Source organism: Zootermopsis nevadensis, unplaced genomic scaffold (genome assembly GCF_977971745.1).
Source record: "Zootermopsis nevadensis isolate Lab colony 2312 unplaced genomic scaffold, Znev_1.0 Znev_ptg000022l, whole genome shotgun sequence".
NCBI lineage: Eukaryota > Metazoa > Arthropoda > Insecta > Blattodea > Termopsidae > Zootermopsis > Zootermopsis nevadensis.
Genome location: NW_028259154.1, coordinates 10,694,514 through 10,714,497, shown reverse-complemented (window position 1 = coordinate 10,714,497; position 19,984 = coordinate 10,694,514). Strand labels below are relative to the sequence as shown.

Genomic DNA, 19,984 nt, shown 5'->3' with positions numbered 1-19,984 from the left:
CTGGAGTTAGTCTGTCAGTTAGTTTGTTCGTCAGTGGGGATAGTTAATTTGTGAATTGCTCGGGTAATTTGTTTATAAGTTATTTTGTTCGTCAGAGAATCAGGTTGTTGTGTAGGAAGTTTGTTTAATAGTTAATTAAACATGCAGGACATACGTGGACATCGCAAATAGGCTGTGCTTGAAATGCATATGCGTAATACATGGACCGGAAGTGATTGACATTGCTGACGTTGTCCACTGGAAGTACGAAACACTGCAGATAACGAATGTACACGACAGCACCGATTCTGTGTTTCGTCGCTTGACTGTAATTTCGCTACGTGATTCGTAAAACTGCCGCCGCGTCACTGCGGCTAGTTGGCTACTACTGTTTACAGCGACACGGGCTTTAGTTCACACTGCATGCATGACCTGTCGTTTAAGTGTCCCTGCCAAAGCACCATTCTGTCTCGACTTTAAAATTGTTTTGGTTCGTTATCTGGAAACGAATACTGGGATCTTGGATCTAACCATCAAAAACATGATCGAAGTGGTACAAATGAGATTTTTACGTGGATCGAAAGAAGTAGCTTTAAGATACAGCCAAGTAAGAGCACAAGAAAATTACTTCAGGTTAAGAAAATAACCTATTTAATTAATAAATGCTAGTTAACGTGTAGGAATCATGTTCACTGAATGCCAGAGTACAGATTAGATTTTACCAAGAGGAGTTTTCAGCGACGGGCCATGAGGATTACGAATTAGATGGTTTTAACACTTTACGTAACGTCGGAACGGGTCTAACGGACCTAAACTTCGTAAGGGAAATTATAAAGAAGAAAATGTGGTTTGTTATTGACAATGAAGTTCCTCGCAAGTGTCTTTACATTGTCGGTCGTACGTAATGGTTTGAAGTGTACACATATTCAAATTAGAACAAAAATATCACCAACGTTGTGGATGATACTGGAACGAAAGGTAAGTTATACACTGAAACAGCCTCTGTCATGATCGTACCAGCATTTCGTCTGGCAGTATATAACCTCTGCAGTTGGAATAGACTAGTTAAATAACTAGAGAATCATTCAGGATGCAAAGCTCGTGTTACGAGGCGTTTCCCTGGCAATGCCCAACTCGCTTTGATGTGCTGTGAGCGGTGTTGCCAGAATCCTGAATGGTTCGTGAAATTCTGCCTGCGGCCAGTACAGGAACCTCTTAAGGCAGTGCACAAAAGGCAATGAAACGACTAGCAGAGCTAGAAGGCCACGGAAAAGCCCGCCCACTTTAGTATTTTGACAACAGAAGGTCTGGCAACGGTGAACCTGATACGCCCTTTAGAGGCCACTGTTTCAAAGTGCTTCCATCTAGTGTACGTTGTTCAAGATGCATAGGGAGAGACATTCGATATGCAGTAATTACACTAATGAAGAAAGACGTGCCTCAGCGGTATTTATTTGGAACATGTGTTACAGCGTCTCGTTTGCTTTTCAGGAATTAAGAGTGTTAAGAGGCACGGAATCGTTAAACTATTGTTACGTTTACTTGTGTGTTTGATGCTAGTCGTAAATCTTACTTGAACATTAAAACGTCAAGATTTTGAGGTTATTAATATGAGATATAAAGCGGGTCCATACGTGGAATACGGATTTTTCAATTTTCGTGTCTTTATATCTGAAAATAATTTTTGTTTTCATCTGTGACACTCAGGAATATCAGTTCTGCGAAAAGGATTAAGTGGCAAGGAGGCTTATTCAAAGAGTTAGAAAGAAGGATTTTTCTGAACGCCGCAAAGATAATATTTTTTACTTTATTTAGACGAAAATGAAAACAGACCTCTTGAAACGTTGCGAGCAACATTGGTAAAGTTACCATTTTAAATGGATAATATGTTGAAAGAATTTAAAGTAAATTCTTTGGATTTAGTAGGAGTGAAGTCCACACTAGAAGCTTCATCTCCGTGACGTCACACTCGGACAGGCACGACAATCCGACGAATTGTAAGCTGCGTATAGTATGATGGAAACAGACGGTGAGTCATATTTCTGCTGTATATTAGACGCAAAATACCTGGGCTGAGTAGCGGCAAGGGGCGAGGGGAAGGCGACACGATAACGTATGTGCTAAGGCTGGCAGCTCGGCGTCGTGTGTTTTCCTAACGTTCAACGAAACTCAGAGATATTTTGTGGCAAGTCTACAGGTTAGGAAGTGGTGTTGGGAAATCCTTTTTATGCCCTCTGGGATACATTAAAGAGCTGTCTTATTCTTTCAGGACATAGAATCTCATTCTCACAGATCATTTTCAGAATTTCATCCCATCTCTTTTCTGTTCTAACTGGCCGCTTTCCAATAGATTTATCTCGCAGGATCTGTATGAATTGCATGTCTCACCATTCGACCAATGTACCCAGCCCTTGTAACCTATTACTCTGTCCTTACAACAGGATATGATTTGTGCAAGTTGTGAGGTTCGTCGTAAAGTATCGTCCTAATGTGTCCGTCATTCGCACGACCAGCGCTGTTACACTCGATGTTCTTTCCCCAGAGTGAGACGCCTCGCGTAGTGACTGTCACTTGTCATGACGTCTCAGTCACCACAGAAACACGTCCCAGTTCTACGTTACATAGCTTTTGTTTTGTCTCAACGGTGTGTCGGTTTCTGTCCCACAAAAACTACTCTTAGTAACGTAAAACATTGCTCTGGGCATTTGGGGGTGAAAGTAGGCGGTGGTTACCACATCTGATGGCTCAGTGTCCATAGTTTTAAAACTCAGTTTGTGCATTCCTCTCGTCTATGACCTGACCAGGGGTTCTCAAACTTTTAAAGATCTAAGGCCGTATTCAGCACGTCTTACCTGTTCCCGAGGAGTAAGATTATAAATGAAAATATTCTGTTGAAACTTCACGGTAGATTTATTGAATGTTCACGTTATTCAGTTATTTTAAAACTAGTCATTATCGACGCATTTGTCACTGCTTTTGTTTAAGTAATCTTTCAGTATCAGGCTTCGTGTATATTTTTCCTATTCGGGCTAGTTGATATATGGACATGCGATGTATAATTTCACTATAAAATTAGAAGGAAATTTTTCGAAAACGTTGCATATCCGTTGATAAACGTTCTGGTGACATGTTCCTAATGTCCTTTAAAAAGAACAGTCAGCTGACAATTCTTTGTGTAAAGAAAGAATTCCTATTAATCTGATACCCAAGCGATGCACAAGGCCTACGGAATTTTAACGAACTCCTAAATTATAGTTAAGAGAAAAACTACTATTAGTATTAATCTTGGTTTTAGATATAAAAATAACTCCCATATTTCGATTATCGAGTTTTGTAAACCATCGAATAAAGGTTTGCCATGGGCCAAATAAAGTTATGTTTACAATAAAATAAAAACACAGGAGGAGGATTTATAAAAGAGTTAATACAGTTTTAATTGGTGGAAAAATGTTCGCACAGACTGATTTTTAAAGCAAGACATTCGTTGAGAGAATTGAATTTTTGTCCACTCTGTAAAAAAGGGAACGTTAAACGCTAAGTATGCCTTAAAGTGGGCAGTTTCTTTCAAACACTTTAATTATTCTCATATAAACCAGCTATTAAATGTAAAGGTTTATTGCAAGGCTACGAGAACGATATATTTGCCTGAAAATCTTCATGTTATGCCCCATAAAGAAGTTTTGATAGCCCATAAAAGAGTTGGCAGTATATGCGCGCGCCGTGATGCATCGGCAACTTCTCCAGCAGCGCCGTGAGACGTGTGGTCTATACAGTAGGATCTGTTTGTTGCTTGCGCCTGTGTTCCATTTATAAATTCTGCACACATTGGCCTAAACTGAACCTGAAATTTTCAAGCTTTTTGCGTTTCGTTGCTCAATTGTCCTTGTGACTGTCACACTGAAGTGTGTTGGTTTTAGCTGGGTACTCCCGTTGACATCGTAATCTTTGCCTGTAATGTCTTCGCTGGTCCGGAGCGCGTTGTGATGGATTGTCGTCCGAGCCCCGTAGCCCTCAATGGTTGGTAGAAACTGTAGATAACCTGCTTCATATTGGGTCCCCCGGTACGCGCTTTTTAATACAACTGCTTAATCTTTCATATCCGTAACCACGTTCCCTTTCCCCTCGCTCATCCGACTTATCGGCTTATCCCCCATATAGGTCGGTTAAAAGAGGTGCCACTGTATTACTTAAGATACACGCATCACCGAAATGCAAAATGCAGTTCTAAGCAAGAAAAAATGATGACTGATTTATTTATCCAACGAAATAAGACAATCCAAGTATTTTAATTTTTTTACGATTATCTTTTATGTTTCACGGTATATTTGCTCACTAAATATTATCATTCTCCTTTAAGTCACAGATAGTCTATTAATTATCATGAATAATTATTACCCAGAACGCTAATATTAGTTTACAAATGTGGTGTCACTGCTAGCTTGAGAGATTGAACTTTAATTAAGGAAGCATTTGTAACTGTACGTATATGAATACCATTAAGCTTGGTATGAAGTATTAATCTTAAATTACTAATAATATACATTCTTTGTTACGTAAGTTAAATATACGACAGAAGTCAAGCAAGCTTTTAATAGTCACGTTTCAACTCGGATTTCTAAGAAAATGAAGTAGGAAAAACTACAGTTCTCATACCAACGTTCCCGTAACGATTTCCCAAGCCGCCAACATCATGAGCTATTCTGTAAAATTGCAGTAGGCCACTGATAAAAGAAACACTGAAGGCGCTCATATTAAATGCAGTGCTCATATTTGCATCAATTCCCCTAAGGGTATCAGAGGCGTCTTATATGGTAATTCTGAACTTGTTGGTACTCGCGACACACATGCGTTATCAATTTTGCTTTTCGATACACTGAAATTGAACAGAAAACTAAAATTTATGAGTACATCTGCTTTTAAATGATATAATTTATTTATAAAATTATCGTAAAACAAAAATGTGATAAAGTTATTTGATAGTTTTTTCAAAATTTATAAAATTGTGCCTCCCAGCTTAGCGAACTTTTGTGTGCTCGTGTGTATAAAGAACACGTTGGTTCTTATTTATTTTTAAAATCAATGTGGTCTAGGTTTTTTGTAGCATTTGATATCATTTACGAAGTTATCATAAATAATACTGAAATAATTCACTTGTGTGATTTGTTGAACTTTCAATTTTAATCATTTTGAAAGAGTGTTTAATGCATGAACGAACAGCTTTATGCGGAGTGCGGGCCATAGTAATGTTTTTACCCACTTGTCTGAATTAAATTTATAATGCAGAAGCCCATCGGTTACTGCAGATATTAGCTGTGTGTAAAATGTTCCATTTCTGTCCACTTTTTTCTAGTAGGTGTATTTGGTATCTGAGGTTATTTATTTATATATAAAATCGTATAGTTTTGTTTAGTAACAGTGTACTTTCATATCACGATAAAATACGAAATTCCATCGCTGTTTTGTTTTCAAGAACATAAGTCACTGTTTCAGACGGCCTCAAATACGTACATTAATGTCATACTAACAAGTATTTAATTTATTAATTAATTTTTTTTACTAAGCATTCTATTTGTCGTGCTATTTCACTGATTCAGAGGTTATGAAGATGGACTTACGACGAACGGTTAGAATACCTGACCACAATATTCGTTTAGAATTAAACAGCGTAGACACGTACATAAATAGCACAAGATCCTGTTCATTAACACGGTAATTATACCAACTTATCCATATAAACCTTTTTATTCGCCCTAACCTTAAAGGTTTTATAAAATTTAAAAATAAATTCAATCTCAGTAATGTACAGGCGACTCTCGTTATACGCGGGGGTTGCGTTACTATAAATCGCCTTGTATACTGGTACGGCGCCCTGACGATGGAGGCAGCAAGGATCTCTGAAACGTTGGTAAAATTCTACCAGATTACACGGCACTACAAGCCATAAAACAGCCATATTTGTACTCACAGCCGTTAGATTATCAAATTATGTCTTAAATCCGCCATAATCAGTGGAGTGGGTTGTACATTTCGAAGCAGTTTGCTGCTGGGTTAGTTTAGGTTATGTTAGGTTGGCTTTTAGAAAATATGGCGTACATGAAACCAATTGAGTGCCAAAATAGTAGTTCACGTTCTAAGTATCTGTGACATTTTTTTTGAATGTGTAATTACAATTCTACATACACTTTTATCTCTACACATTGTAATAATTATTTATTTTAACCGACGTTAATGTGTAATACGACTGAATTCCACGTTCATGAACAATTTTACCTCTTTAGAAGTTGTTCTTCAATAACAGGGACCTTCATGCACATGAACATGGCTTTCATGACGAAATCGTTGCGTCGCTGGTAGGTAAACGTAGTTAGCCCCAGCGCAGTAATGTAATAGCGACTACTCTCCCTAATTATTCGTATTCTCACCAGATCGTGTCACGTAGCTACCCTGAACCATATGCAACACGCATATTTCCCTACAATTCGATATTTCCTATGCCAAAGGACTGGATAATTTACTTACGTATTTTATAAAAGTGTTATTGTGCCTTGTTACAAGGCAAAGCGTGGAACCCAGGGATTCTGTATAATAATAGTCCATTATAAACAACACCTACCCCTTTTAGTCAAAGTATAAACTACACGCGGTTCAAACGTGACCTGAAATTTTGATCAAAGCCTGCCAATAAATTGTCTTACTGTTTCGTGTTACGCAGTTTCCTGCAGGTGAGTTTATTTTGTGTATTTGTGGAGCAGGGAATATGAAATGGCTGTGTAAAATTAACAAGAACTTACGCGTTGTTTACAAAATAATTATTAAAATATAAATAGAAATTCCGTATCATATTTGAACCACCTTCGTATAAAAAAAGATTGTTTAGTTATGTTACAGTTCATTACTTGGGCATTTTATACGATTCGTAGACATTATAAAGAATCCCAATATAGACGAAGCAATGTGTCGCATTTCTTCAGCAAAATTAATTTATTCTGTTATACAATAAAACAATGAGTGTTATGGATTAAATCATTCAAGTTTCAAAACAGACATAGTTAGGTATTGTTTTATGTCGAATACAAATTACTACTGAAACACAAATATGTCGCTTATTAAGTTTATTATTATAGATCAGTGGTGTAATATAAATTCGTATTAAACTAGTAATTTTTAATAAGGCTTAATTGTTATAAATAATTTTCCTATAACACCTTTCTCGAGTCATGCTTTGTATTGTAAAATATGCTTTTTGTAATGTATGAAGAAGTTCTATGTATGTAGACCTATTTTACGTGGCATTCTGAGACGTTCTGTATAGTATTTAGGTATTCTTTACATTTTTAGATTTTAATCTTCGCGTAAAACTCCGATTATGTAAATATTATTTATTTTTTATGAATGGTTCTCAGATTGTTTGAAAACACGGTTTAAATTTCAGCGTGTAGCGTAAAATAAAATGCGGATACTATTATAAAGTGACTGGGGTATAAAAAGGCAGGCGGTTATGTTCTTTAGCCACACTTTGGATTTCCAGTAACGCGACTGAAATTCGAGACGCGAACATTCCTGAAAACAAAAAAAGAATGTTACCGCCACACCAGCACACTCATTGAGTTGAGTTGCTAAACTGTTGCTTAGACACTAATGTCGTTAGTTAGACGTTTATACACAATCAACTCTCGGTTTACGAAAGAGTTCAGTTCCAAGACGTTACACATTTTTGTTCATTTTGAATTCCTGAGCTTTTACGATACGTATCGTGTACGTTAGCAGCGATTTTAAAGCATTAAAACCATGCACTAAACATCGAATGGTCTATACAATACGTTTTATTATAATATATGTATGCGTTATGGTTTATCATATACGATACGTAACGTACGCCACGCGGCGTGGCATGTAAACCAACTTTTTTTTACTGGCTAGATTAGTTTTATTAACCAAGAAAAGTTCAGTTTAATTATCATATAATAAATTTCTGATAATTATTGTAATAAATACATTTTTTAAATTTTATTTATTTAAATCTTACAATTATATTCAATATACGTTTAGCATTTCATTTTATAAGGAACTCTATCTATTGGCGACTTTAAGAAATTTTTAAATGAATTATGACGTTCGTTATAGCGAATGTAAACCGAAAGTTGCCTGTAATTATTTAGACATTTTTTAGCTAGGCACATACATTGTTAGTAAGAAACATACGTATTTAGTTAGACATATCATTATTCAGATAATTACACAATTTGGCAAGTTAGCTTTAGTTAGGCAATCATTTTTTTTTAATTTAGTGTTCTGTCTGACGACAGGTCCATATGAACAGGATCCTTCCATCCTTTTCTCGGACTGGGACCTGTTCATATACGTTCTTGGCAGATGATCCAGAAGTGGTTTGCCATTGCCTTCTTCTGTGTGTGAATGGAGTAATTGTTGGGATGCCACGGAGAAACCGGGGAAGCCCCCGGAGGAAAACTCCGTGTTGCCTAGACCACGGCCTTGCCCTACACAAGTTATAAATTCGAGCACTGCCGGGAATCGAACCCGAGACCTCAGGATTACAAGGCCAGCGTTCTAACCGCTAGACCACCTCATCTTAATATTATTTAGTGTTCTGTCTGACGACAGGTCCATATGAACAGGATCCTTCCATCCTTTTCTCGGACTGGGACCTGTTCATATACGTTCTTGGCAGATCATCCAGAAGTGGTTTGCCATTGCCTTCTTCTGTGTGTGAATGGAGTAATTGTTGGGATGCCACGAAGAAACCGGGGAAGCCCCCGGAGGAAGACTCCGTGTTGCCTAGACCACGGCCTTGCCCAACACAAGTTATAAATTCGAACCCGAGACCCCAGGATTACAAGGCCAGCGTTCAAACCGCTAGACCACCGTGGCTTTAGGCAATCATACCGTTAGTTAAGTAGTTATACCGTTAGCTAGACAGTTACGTTATCAGTTAGGCATTTGTGCTGTTAAATCATAAAGTAGTTAGATGTTTAGAAGACCTTTGTGCTGGTTACCCAGTTGGTTGAAACATTGTTTGTGATAGAGCCTGTCTCTCCATACGATGTGCTATTCTCCTGGTAATGACCATCAAATATACAAGCGGAACGCGTTCGTTGTAACGCCTAATAAAGAAGTGACAGTGACATTGCGCAGATAGATTGTCCAATCTCCGGGCACAGCTCTTGCAGCAGAAGGGAAAATATATCAGCTTCACGCATGCGCGTAGAGTCCAGATCAAAAAAAAAGGCTGTGTTGAGATGTTTTGTTTGTTTCACGACGCTACATGGCGAGGAATTTCCCAGATTTATAGACCTGCTGTTCACTCGATTCATTAATTCCGTAGTAAAAGATGGGTGGAGTGTGTAGAACGCACGAAGAAAAGTTTAGTGTCTCAAAATAAAGACACGCAGCTGTAATTGGGAACACCGTTTTGCGATAATACGGTTCGCGGCTGATATTTTATCATCTTATTTTCCATTTGTTTCTATGCCTGCTTTAAAAGAGATCAGGATCCATCCCCCCCCCCACCCCCGCGACCAGCATACGATTTTAATAGTATCTTCCAATTATTGGACTTATAATTACATGAGGGTCTCTCTTATTTTCCCATTCTTCTGTATTGCAAAAAACCTACTCACTCTGTGGTGCAGTATATTCTTTGAAAAGTCGTACTTAAATTTATTCATTGTCTTGTTTATAAAGATGAAATCACGACGATTCTGAAACAGGCTCTGTTATCCAGTGACGGAGACTGGCTCTACCTATCGGACCCACCTGAATAGGTACCTCTCGCCTGAAGATGGAAATAAGCCAGTTTCTGAAACGTCGTTAGAACCCTTTAGATTTGAGTTCAACATCGTGTTCACAAAAGCCCGCCACCGGACTCTATCTTGAGCTAGCTGCATCCAGTTAGCTCCACTGATTCCTGTCTCCCTAAGGTCCATCTTAACGTTGTCCTCCCAACGACGCCAAGGTATTACCAGCGGTCTCCTTCCTTCAGGCCTCCCGACGAGTACTTTGTAAACATCTCCCCTCACCCCGCGCATGCTGTATGACCCGCCCACTCCAGTTATAGGTTTCACTTAAACACGGTTTAATTAGCCATACTAGCTTCTTATATACACGAAATTCAAGCAAAATTTTGCAAAACACTTGAATTCCTTTTTTTAATTATTCACTGGTGTCTTGTTACGTAATATTCTCTTTCTTTCTCATTGTGTTACGTCTACGTATCTTTCTAATCACTTTCTTCTTCAAACTCCCTCAGTCTATTTTCTTACTTCAGAGCGATAGACCATGTTTTACACTCATATGGACAACGGGTGGAATTACAGTTTATATATTGTATCCGTAAATAGCGGAAGAGCTGTATGATAGTGTGCATTTGAGTGTTTTTATTACTGCTTCCAGGTAGGTACTCGGACTACATTAATGATTAAAAATGAAGTTCTTGATTATGAACCGTGTTCGGTGACCAGCGTATTGCATTTGTTTTTTGCGGGCTGAACCTCCCTCCCGCCCCTCAGCTCTGTCCTCCGGCCATATTGCGGGGACTTCAAACAGTCGCAATTAATGTTCTCTTTATGAAAAACTTCTGTCTCAACTTAATATCATGAAACTGTAGCGTTTCGTGTACCATACGAAGCCTCTGCTTGATGCAGTGGTCAGCTACTACTGTTATGAATGTTCGATATTTATCGACTTATCGATATTTATCGACTTATCGATATTTATCGACTTATTGATATTTATCGACTTATCGATATTTGCCAGGAACTGTAACAAGTGTTATCGCAACGGAAGAGAAATGGAAGGATAGCAAAATAGTGGGGAATGCAGGAGAAAGAAGGAAAGGAGACGAATAATGAACAAAGAAAGTAAAATACTGTGAACGAAACTAGTAACGGAGAAACAGCTAATGGAATTAATACAATACGTGGAAAGAATATAGCAAGAGACAGCAAGAAAACTAAAATATTATTGAACGTAATAAAAATAAATGAGAATGAAATGATAATAGGATGGCAATAAGCGATTGGGAGACATGATAGAGGTAAAGGAATCGCAAAGAATGGATTTATTTTAAAAATGGAAGCAGATATTACGAAAGAAATGAGATAAATTAATCAAAGTGTGAAACAGTGAAGCAGAAAATAAAAGAATAACGAAGGAAGGACAGGAAGGAAGAGAAAGGAAGAGACAAAGAAATATGTAATTAACAAACGAACTCTGTTGTCCTGGTGACTGATGGATACATCAGTCAGATAAGAATGTCTTTAGAGCTTACAAAATGGCGTCTCTAACGAGCCAGATAAAGTGTCAGGCCGTGTTTTGACACTGCAAACTGGGAAAATTTATAGCGAGGCGGAGGGGAGGTTAAAGCTTAGATAAATGAAGGAGAATCAGGTAGGTTAGCTGGTGCGTGTTAAAAATACGGAATGAGATAAAGTCATTTAGGGATCGCGTCTCTGCTTAATTAAAGCGAACTCACGAATTTTATATCCGTCTTTCTACCTTTCGTAAACCTCGCATTTCTGCTTCGGGAGACCCCGTGTTCGATTCATAACACTTTTATTGACAGTTCTGGTAGAAATGTGTGTGTCTTTCTGACCGCCTTCGGGCAATTCCTTAATCTATTCTACAATTTTACTTTCTCTGAAATCGCCTGTCGTTACACGCTTTTTAACTCATGCAGGAAGCTGTAATTTTAAGTCCATCAGCTTTGCCTTCGAGCATAATTCACCATGTCCGACATTTTAACATAAGGAACACAGTTTCAAGCATAGAATTTTTAATATATTTTTTTAAAAATGTCGATTTCGCCTAGTAAATTAATTAGTCATAATAGACGTAAGCCAAATCTAAAACTTCTTGAAGATGGTGAAGAGTCAATTGAATAAAAATTTTCTTGGATATTATCCATCGTCTAGTAAATATAAAACGTAAAACGACGTTTCGGAGATGGGAGATAGGGATTAGCTCTATCTAGTGGGCCCAACTGTGTAGGAACCTGAAGACGGAGATAAAGTCCCATCTCCGAAACGTCGTTTTACGTTTTATATTTACTAGACGATGGATAATATCCAAGAAAATTTTTATTCAATAAACGTAAGCGTTTAGAATATTAGACTAGTTATCGGTTACCCTCTCAGGAGTTTCTTGGTTCTTCTCAGTATCTCCAATAAAATACCAGGAAATTAAATAGGTAAGAACCATCTCTTTCCAAATTCTTATTTGCTCACCAATAATAATTAATTATTATTCCTCCATTTTGACGCTAAAGATCTATAGTTGAAATATCGTAGTTAAATTACCTAACAATCATAAGAAATTCAATGTACGTTCACAGACTTTAAGAACGTTTTACATTTTGTTTATTTTTCAATGCATTTAAAGCTCAGCTTCTGGTCTAAAGTACTTCCATTATGGAATACCTTCATGAGCGCTTTGTAATAGAATTGATGTTAAGAATCCGTGGAATTTTATATCCATTATGTACTCCCTGATATGATATTTAGTCAGAAGAACAGAATTTTCTTTGCGTTTTACAACAAATTTTAAACGCACTGACGTGGTGAATCTTAAGGTTCAGAATGGTTAAAAATTGCATGTTTTAGAAAACGTGTAAAGTTATCATGATTCATAAATATTACAGGATCTTATTGCAGATAATGGAAGCAGGAAAAGAGTCTTAGAGGAGGATCTCCTACGCGTTTAACTGTATACCTACGTAGTTACCCAGCAGTGACTAGAAATTGCATTATCAATTCATTGACAACGCGTGCCCCTTTCGATCAGTAGTGAGATCGAGATATGTTTTTGAATATCTTAGGCAAAGACTATAGTAGCCATCATAAAATTGCATGCTTCAAGGTCACAGCAAAATCGATAACCTTGCAACACGAAACAGCCGAGAACTTGAACTGTAACAAAGTTGGCAGCGCTGTACCGGTGACTTGGGGAAGCTTCGAAATGGGGCTGTTAGGTTTTAAGTATCCTCGAGGTCTTAAAGCATGGAATTTGCTGACAGATAGTTACTGTGACATATTCCCTTTTCCTAGTGATTACTTCACTTTGGATTTCGTATTATTTCGGTTACTGTATAAAGTTTGGTTCGACGAAAAATGGTGGTTATACCTAATTTCTTAATTTCATATTTATTGCATTATTACTCAGGGCGAATTTACACAGAACATTAATTATACTAGTGTCTTTGCTCTGTTTGTCTGAAAAAAATTATTTTATATTTTCTTTTCTAGTTATAAAAAAATTAGATGCAGAGGTTAATTCCTTCTTCAGCAGGATAAAGGTTTTATGAAAAAGGTTTTTACGTGTCGACAATTGTGTGTTTGGGACAGAAACATGAAGTCTATTGAAGAAATCCTCGGGTTTCCATTTTTGAATTGTCAAGTCAGGGCTAATAACTGCTGTAATTGCAGCCTACCTGCAGAATATTTCACACAGCTAATCTACTGGCCATAACATTACACAGTTGCATCAACAAGGTGTCAGCTTACGCTTATAGAGAGACTGATTATGATGTTTGTTATGAATATTTAAATAGGTCGTTTTATGTGCAAATTGTATACATTGACGATATACATTGTCCACACGTGGATCATTACGATAATGATTATCATCATAACAGCTCTAAAGTAATATTTAGAGCTGTTTTCAGTTGTTTCGAAAATAAATGGGTTTTGCATTGAATTTTAAAGGTAGAGTTAGTGCGTCAGGATTCTGCCGCTCTTGTAATTAACACCGAAATTAAACAAACGGGAAACATTGTGACACCTAGCGAACATAACCTAAATTCACAATGTCAAAGCTTAAGAACGCAGTTTCGACTGCTTAAATTATAAGGTATTGATTTCACCGCAGCGGGGGTGACAACTACTTTGTGTTAGGCCCTCCGTTGAAGGTACTGAGGAAAATCACGAAGAATGCTGAGTCTCCGATAATCATTGTGGTACGTTCTAAACTCTCCCATCCACTGTAAATATAATTGATAAGGAACAGTTTTGGGTCCTGGAGAATTTCATGAGGTCTTACCTAATTAAAACTTTATGGTAGGTGATAGGATGATGTCGTTTAAGAAACGTTTCCTGATTATCTACACATTATCTGGGGGGTGCCGGAACAAAATAAGATGGCGGCGAGTGAAGGCAGGAGTCTGTGTGGGTTCATTCAGCTCAGTTATGTGGAATCCGATAAAATCTCTTTCACTGGTAGTTCACACTGTATGCTGATGCATTGTCTTGTCGAAGAAAAGATTATTCCTGCTATCTGCGTTTATCAAACGTCGAAGAAAAATTCTGCAAAGAAAACTTACATGCAGCATAAGATTTAGATATCATTTACATTTACAGATTTTGTTTTCCCCATGTGGTATGCAGCGTATTTAACAAAACAACAAGGGAAAATAATTGATATTTTTGTTGTGTTCTGTAGCGTGATTAACTGCATAAGATATTTGTAATACGATACGAACGACTGTGTGTTATTAGACTGTCCTTTCACAACACAGAGTAGTATTAGTAAATCAGAATTATCTCAACAGATGTCTCCGTCGCAGAAAGACTTAATGCTGTCTCACAGTGCTGCAGACTTACGAATTACTCTGTGATAGTCCTGCTTCTCTGGTATTCGAGCACGAGTTTGCTTATGAAGGATTTTGTGTGCGCGCGCACCTCGATAGGACAAACAGCTCCTAGTGGCGTAGTTTACACAAGCCAGGGGATTCTCTCGTGTGTTCGGTTTCTTGCACAGATTCTTTCAATTTCTTTCTTCCTGTGTTTCTGTTTGTCCGTCTACCTACCCGTCCGTCCGTCCGTCCGTTAAAAACCAGTCATTTGGCCCTGTTTCTTTCGTCTTTTCTTACTTGCTATCTGTCTATTTATCTCTCTTCCTTCCACAAGCCAGATTGTCTTCGCACAATTTATATCCGGCGGTTTGATTGATGGATCAGTCTTCTTTATGTAATCGTACCAAACCGTCACCGCCTTCACCAGCCGAGAGGCTTTCGCCTGAAGTTAACCCTGTCACTTCGTTTTTCGGATCTGAACCGAGCTGAGGTGACGTGTTCCGTGGCTAGGCTGATGTTTCCGGTTTTGTCCTCAGTCACTCCTTCCTTATTTCTTTAATTTGAGGACGGGATTCAGGGATCTCTTAAAGCCCTTTACAACAAACGTTTGATGCAAAGCACTGAACTCCCGTCTACTCGTTTTAATACTCGTTTCTGTGGTTAAGACGCATTGCGCGCATGCGCCATAGTTTTACTGTGAGATATTCGCATTCATGTGAAATGTATGCAGCCATATCAGTTGACAGATCTGAAATAAAAATGGTTTATAATTGCACTAAATTTACTGGTTTGTGCCAGTATTTAAACACTGCGCCATAAAGACGTAGGGGGAGTTGAAGTATGGATCCACACAGTTCAGTGTTGCCAACATACACTGACTTACTAAACAACTAATTTCTTGTTAATATAACTAGACTTGTGTTGCTAAAATTGTGAAGGGGGTGGTGAAATATTACCTATTTATTATTGTCCTAATTTCTTGGTATATTAACCGCCACCAAATTGCATGTTTCAAGGTCACAGAAAAATAATACATCGTTGCAACACGAACAGCGGAGTTCAGGCGAGTGAAAATAATTCAAAACGAGCAATGAAGTAAAGCTAGCAACAGTGTGCTTTTGACTTTTGAATCACGCGTTAAGGAGGGGCGGTTTAATATCCTGCCGTGGCCTTGAAACATGTATCAACGAACGTTATAGAGACAGAGTTTGAGAGGGGGAATGGACAGTTCACATAAAATGAATCCAAATACACACAGTTTGGTTACGGCTGCTACAGGCTTGTTGTATTGTAATGGTGTTGAGGCCACCCCCCCCCCCACCCCCAGTTACAGGAACTTAATCTCGTGCAGTTTAGAATCGTTAAGGGTGACAGACAGATACAGGCTCAAGTGCATGACGATACTGTTGGCCTGTTTTCAATGGGTTCTCCGAGTTTTTCCCCCTGCTCATGTCTCATTATAAATGCCGTTCATAATTTTGTAATGTCCAGATACCGGTTTCATACCCCGGACCTTTATTTGGTTTTCGTTATAATTTTTCGTTTTCTTCAAACAGAAATCGACATAAAATATGTCAGTACTTTTTATATAATGCTTATAAATAAATTTAAAATTACTAAACATAAAAATTGTTAGTGAGATAAGAATAAACCTTGTAAAATTACTTGAAATTGTTGATATCCTCTGTGGAAAACTTAAAACAGTTGCACTTTCCCTTGTCATGTGTGGTTACAGGATATTTACTTTATAGAAGTAAAAAAAAGGCCATCTTTGAAAAAAGTTTCCGCATCGCGCGTTCCTGCAGTGGGCCGGAACCTCACCACATCAGTGCGTCGAATAGATTGTTTGCCCCTCAAAAAGCACGTAAATGCAATTTCGGTCGATAATATAGTCGGATGCACAGTTTCATGCTGAGTGCATTAAAACCAACTTTGTCCGTTCGTCGTGCTCTGAATCTTCCACAACTTTGAGGCAAATGCGCAGAAGACAAACACTTTTGCGATTGGCACGTCCCAGAACAGCTGAGCTTCTAATTGAAAACGGAATCGTTCAGGAACTTGGAGTACATTCATTTCATTCTTTTGTTTCATCTTGTAAAAATATGTGAAATATTTCGATGCGGAATTTGCGCCGAAGCCTTACAGAGACAAGATCGATCAGATCGAAGGTACCAAGCGATACAGTGGCAAGATCGATAATATCGACGCTACCAAGCGATGGCAAGATCGATAATATCGACGGTACCAAGCGATACTACAGTGGCAAGATCGATGAGATCGAAGGTACCAAGCGATACAGTGGCAAGATCGATAATATCGACGCTACCAAGCGATGGCAAGATCGATAATATCGACGGTACCAAGCGATACTACAGTGGCAAGATCGATGAGATCGAAGGTACCAAGCGATACAGTGGCAAGATCGATAAGATCGAAGATACCAAGCGATACAGTGGCAAGATCGATAATATCGACGGTACCAAGCGATGGCAAGATCGATAATATCGACGGTACCAAGCGATACTACAGTGGCAAGATCGATGAGATCGAAGGTACCAAGCGATACAGTGACAAGATCGATAATATCGACGCTACCAAGCGATGACAAGATCGATAATATCGACGGTACCAAGCGATACAGTGACAAGATCGATAATCGCGACGCTACCAAGCGATACAGTGACAAGATCGATACGATCGACGGTACCGAACGATATATAATTGCCATGTTTTAGCAAATCTGTGTTCTGTGTCAAGCAGCTAGCGGGGTAGTCACTCCACACTCCATTTATTGATGCTCTATCCGTTATGCCCTTTGTAGTTATTTAGGTTTTTATGAATTCATGAGAAATACTGAGTTCATTTAAAACTTTTTTGAACTGACCTGTACTGTATGTTTCGTGTGTAGAACATCTGTAGCCTTTTGTTTAAAAATCCAGTTTGATATTTGTTTGCGACCATAGACGAGATGTTGAAATGGGCGTGGACCTCCGGGAAACATTTGAAACTACGTAGTTACCGCTAATATTTTTCATTGTTGTTTTGTGGTATGTTTTGAACTACTTTTTTTTGCCTATAGACTGTTTTAGGTTTTTATTACGGAGTATTAATTAATTTAGTTTTCAATTACGTGTATTTGTGTCATATGTTTAAATATTTATCGAGATGTGTAAAGGGGAGAACGAAATACAGGAAACGGAAGGGAATAAACAAAATAAATAGGAGACAGGCAGAAATAGGGCAAGAAATGACGGTAGAATGGATAAATGGAAAGAGTGAGAAAGAAGTGCGAGAAGAGAATGAATGACTACAAAGGATAAAATGTGTAAATAAATGAACGAAGATTTGTGAAAGATAAGGAAATTATTTGCTTTGCTAGAGGAATTGGCATTTGCTTCTTACAAATGCTTTCTGATTTCGTGTTTATGGTTCACCCTGTCGTCCATGGTATTCTTATTGTATTATATTTTAACAAAATGCCGACTTCAGTTAAGGGAAGAATATTTTGACATGTTCTATTGCTAAGGGTCTAGCTATTTTTAGTGGAAATTTTACGCATATACAGTCCACGACTGTAATCTTGGGACTTACGGGGGTGAGGAGGTGCATTCCTTGCATGTCTCAAGATTACAGTCGTGGACTGTAGTTTATATGAAATCTAAACCTGATTAAAAATGCATACAATTTTGATTTTTGTTTTAAAGAAGTATAAATATTGTGTCTACCTTTTTAGATCACATGTAACAGAAGTTTCTGTTTTTGGTGCAAAGAAAATCATGCAGATTCAATCTCGATCCGTCGATTTTACAATCGACTATGTATCAAACAATAATCATGCTATTCGTTGATCATCCGAGTGACAAACACCATCCGGTGTCATTGGCGTATTAATCAATTTATTTATTTTCGTTTGTGTAATTGAGTTGGTAATCGTTTTTGAAGTCATTAATAATAAGTTTTTAATGAATCTCTTATTTAATTATGGACCAAAAAATGTTAATTAGTGTTGTTAACTAGATACAGAATGATTTGTAGGTTAAGGCTGATACTGTTATAAGTAATGTGACCAGATTTGACTCCCCGAGAAAGGCTTTTGCAGTGCGTTTGTCTTTTGCATAAGACGTTCCTGCATTGCGCTCTGCGGCCATCATCCCAGACACCTGCTGCAGCCCTGCGGTCTGCAGCTCCATCCTGTGATTGAGCAATGAATATGTGAACAGCAGCTGCCGACTTAAAAATTTATCGAGGTGTAACACTAATTCCATTAGAACTTATACAAAATTATCGAAAAATATTCTCTACAAATTGCTTTTTTTGGTCAGACTGTTTAAAATCCCTGCTTTAACGACTCACTTTACAACGTTCTGCTATGTATAATGTTCATTATTTTTGTTAGCCGTAGTAACTGTTCTGTATAGTTATGTTGGTTTTACAGAATATATACTGTGACCTTTTGGGAGCGAATTTTAAAGGGGCAAGAATGTATATGTCTATAACAAAGACTGCTCTAGAATTAAAACTTATTCGTTTTATTTTAATGAAGTTTATCCACGTTATATTCAGAAGTATTTGTACGTTGTTAACTTAGGTTATGATTAGGATGCCACTTGGTGAGACGTATGGTCTCATAAGGTGTTGGAATTGACCCTGAAATCGTTTTGATAACTCTTTCATTTTGGTTATGTCCAGTTAATTGACTTCAAAATGTAATCCAGTGTTTATATTAAGAAAGTTAGCTACAAGGCAGAACTAATTTGAAATATACCGTCCCTCACTTTAGTGACTTAACATGTTTTATGCAATGTTTCATCGATAAATTATAAATTAAATGTTGCTTAATAAAGGCTACAAGAGTTTTGTATCGCTCTTACATAAAGTGTGTTAAAAAAATAGGGATTTCTGATGAAAATATTTATTACGCATGGGAGTTGTAGAATATTCATTGCCACCGATGAAGTGGTTTGTCTCCGGCTTCTGAGTGCGAAGTTCCCGTTTCAATCCCAGGGCAGTTTGTGTTGAATTTATGGAAGTGTTTTTTTTAATCCAAGTGCTTAGGTTTTCCCGTGGCAGCCACCATCCTACCAATGTCACGTGTGCCTCACAGTCCCTCAGTTGTGTCTAGCCAACAGAGGATCCGTGTAAGATTTACGTTTTTAACGGCAGTGGGTCTGAAGATGGCTGTCATCTGGGTTGTTACACCGTGTAGTCTGGTAGAAGTTTGCGTGGGCCCTCATGATGGAGGTATCAACAATCTCTGAAACGTCGGCAAACTTCTACTAGACTACACGACTCAACTACCCAGAAAGCAGCCATCTTTAAAACATTCGTGTGTTTAATTGAAGGAAATCGTAGTTTGTCACATGGCAGTTGGAGAAAATAAGAATGCAAAGACTGTTAATCAAGACGACAATGCAAATTGAT

The 19,984-nt window shown here is 37.9% G+C and overlaps 1 protein-coding gene across 12 annotated transcripts in view; it reads left to right on the top strand.

The window, feature by feature from the left end:
- Nucleotides 1–19,984, top strand: part of sns (nephrin adhesion molecule sticks and stones) — a 436,207-nt gene that overhangs the window by 376,340 nt on the left and 39,883 nt on the right. The window contains exon 1 of one of the 12 annotated variants that reach the window (XM_087353861.1): nucleotides 1,885–2,008. The exons of the other annotated variants lie outside the window; for them this stretch is intronic. Coding sequence (XP_087209987.1) covers nucleotides 1,993–2,008 — 16 coding nt within the window. The 5' untranslated portion in view covers nucleotides 1,885–1,992. Of the gene's footprint in view, nucleotides 1–1,884; nucleotides 2,009–19,984 lie in introns of those variants that run through there. 12 annotated transcript variants of the gene reach the window in all.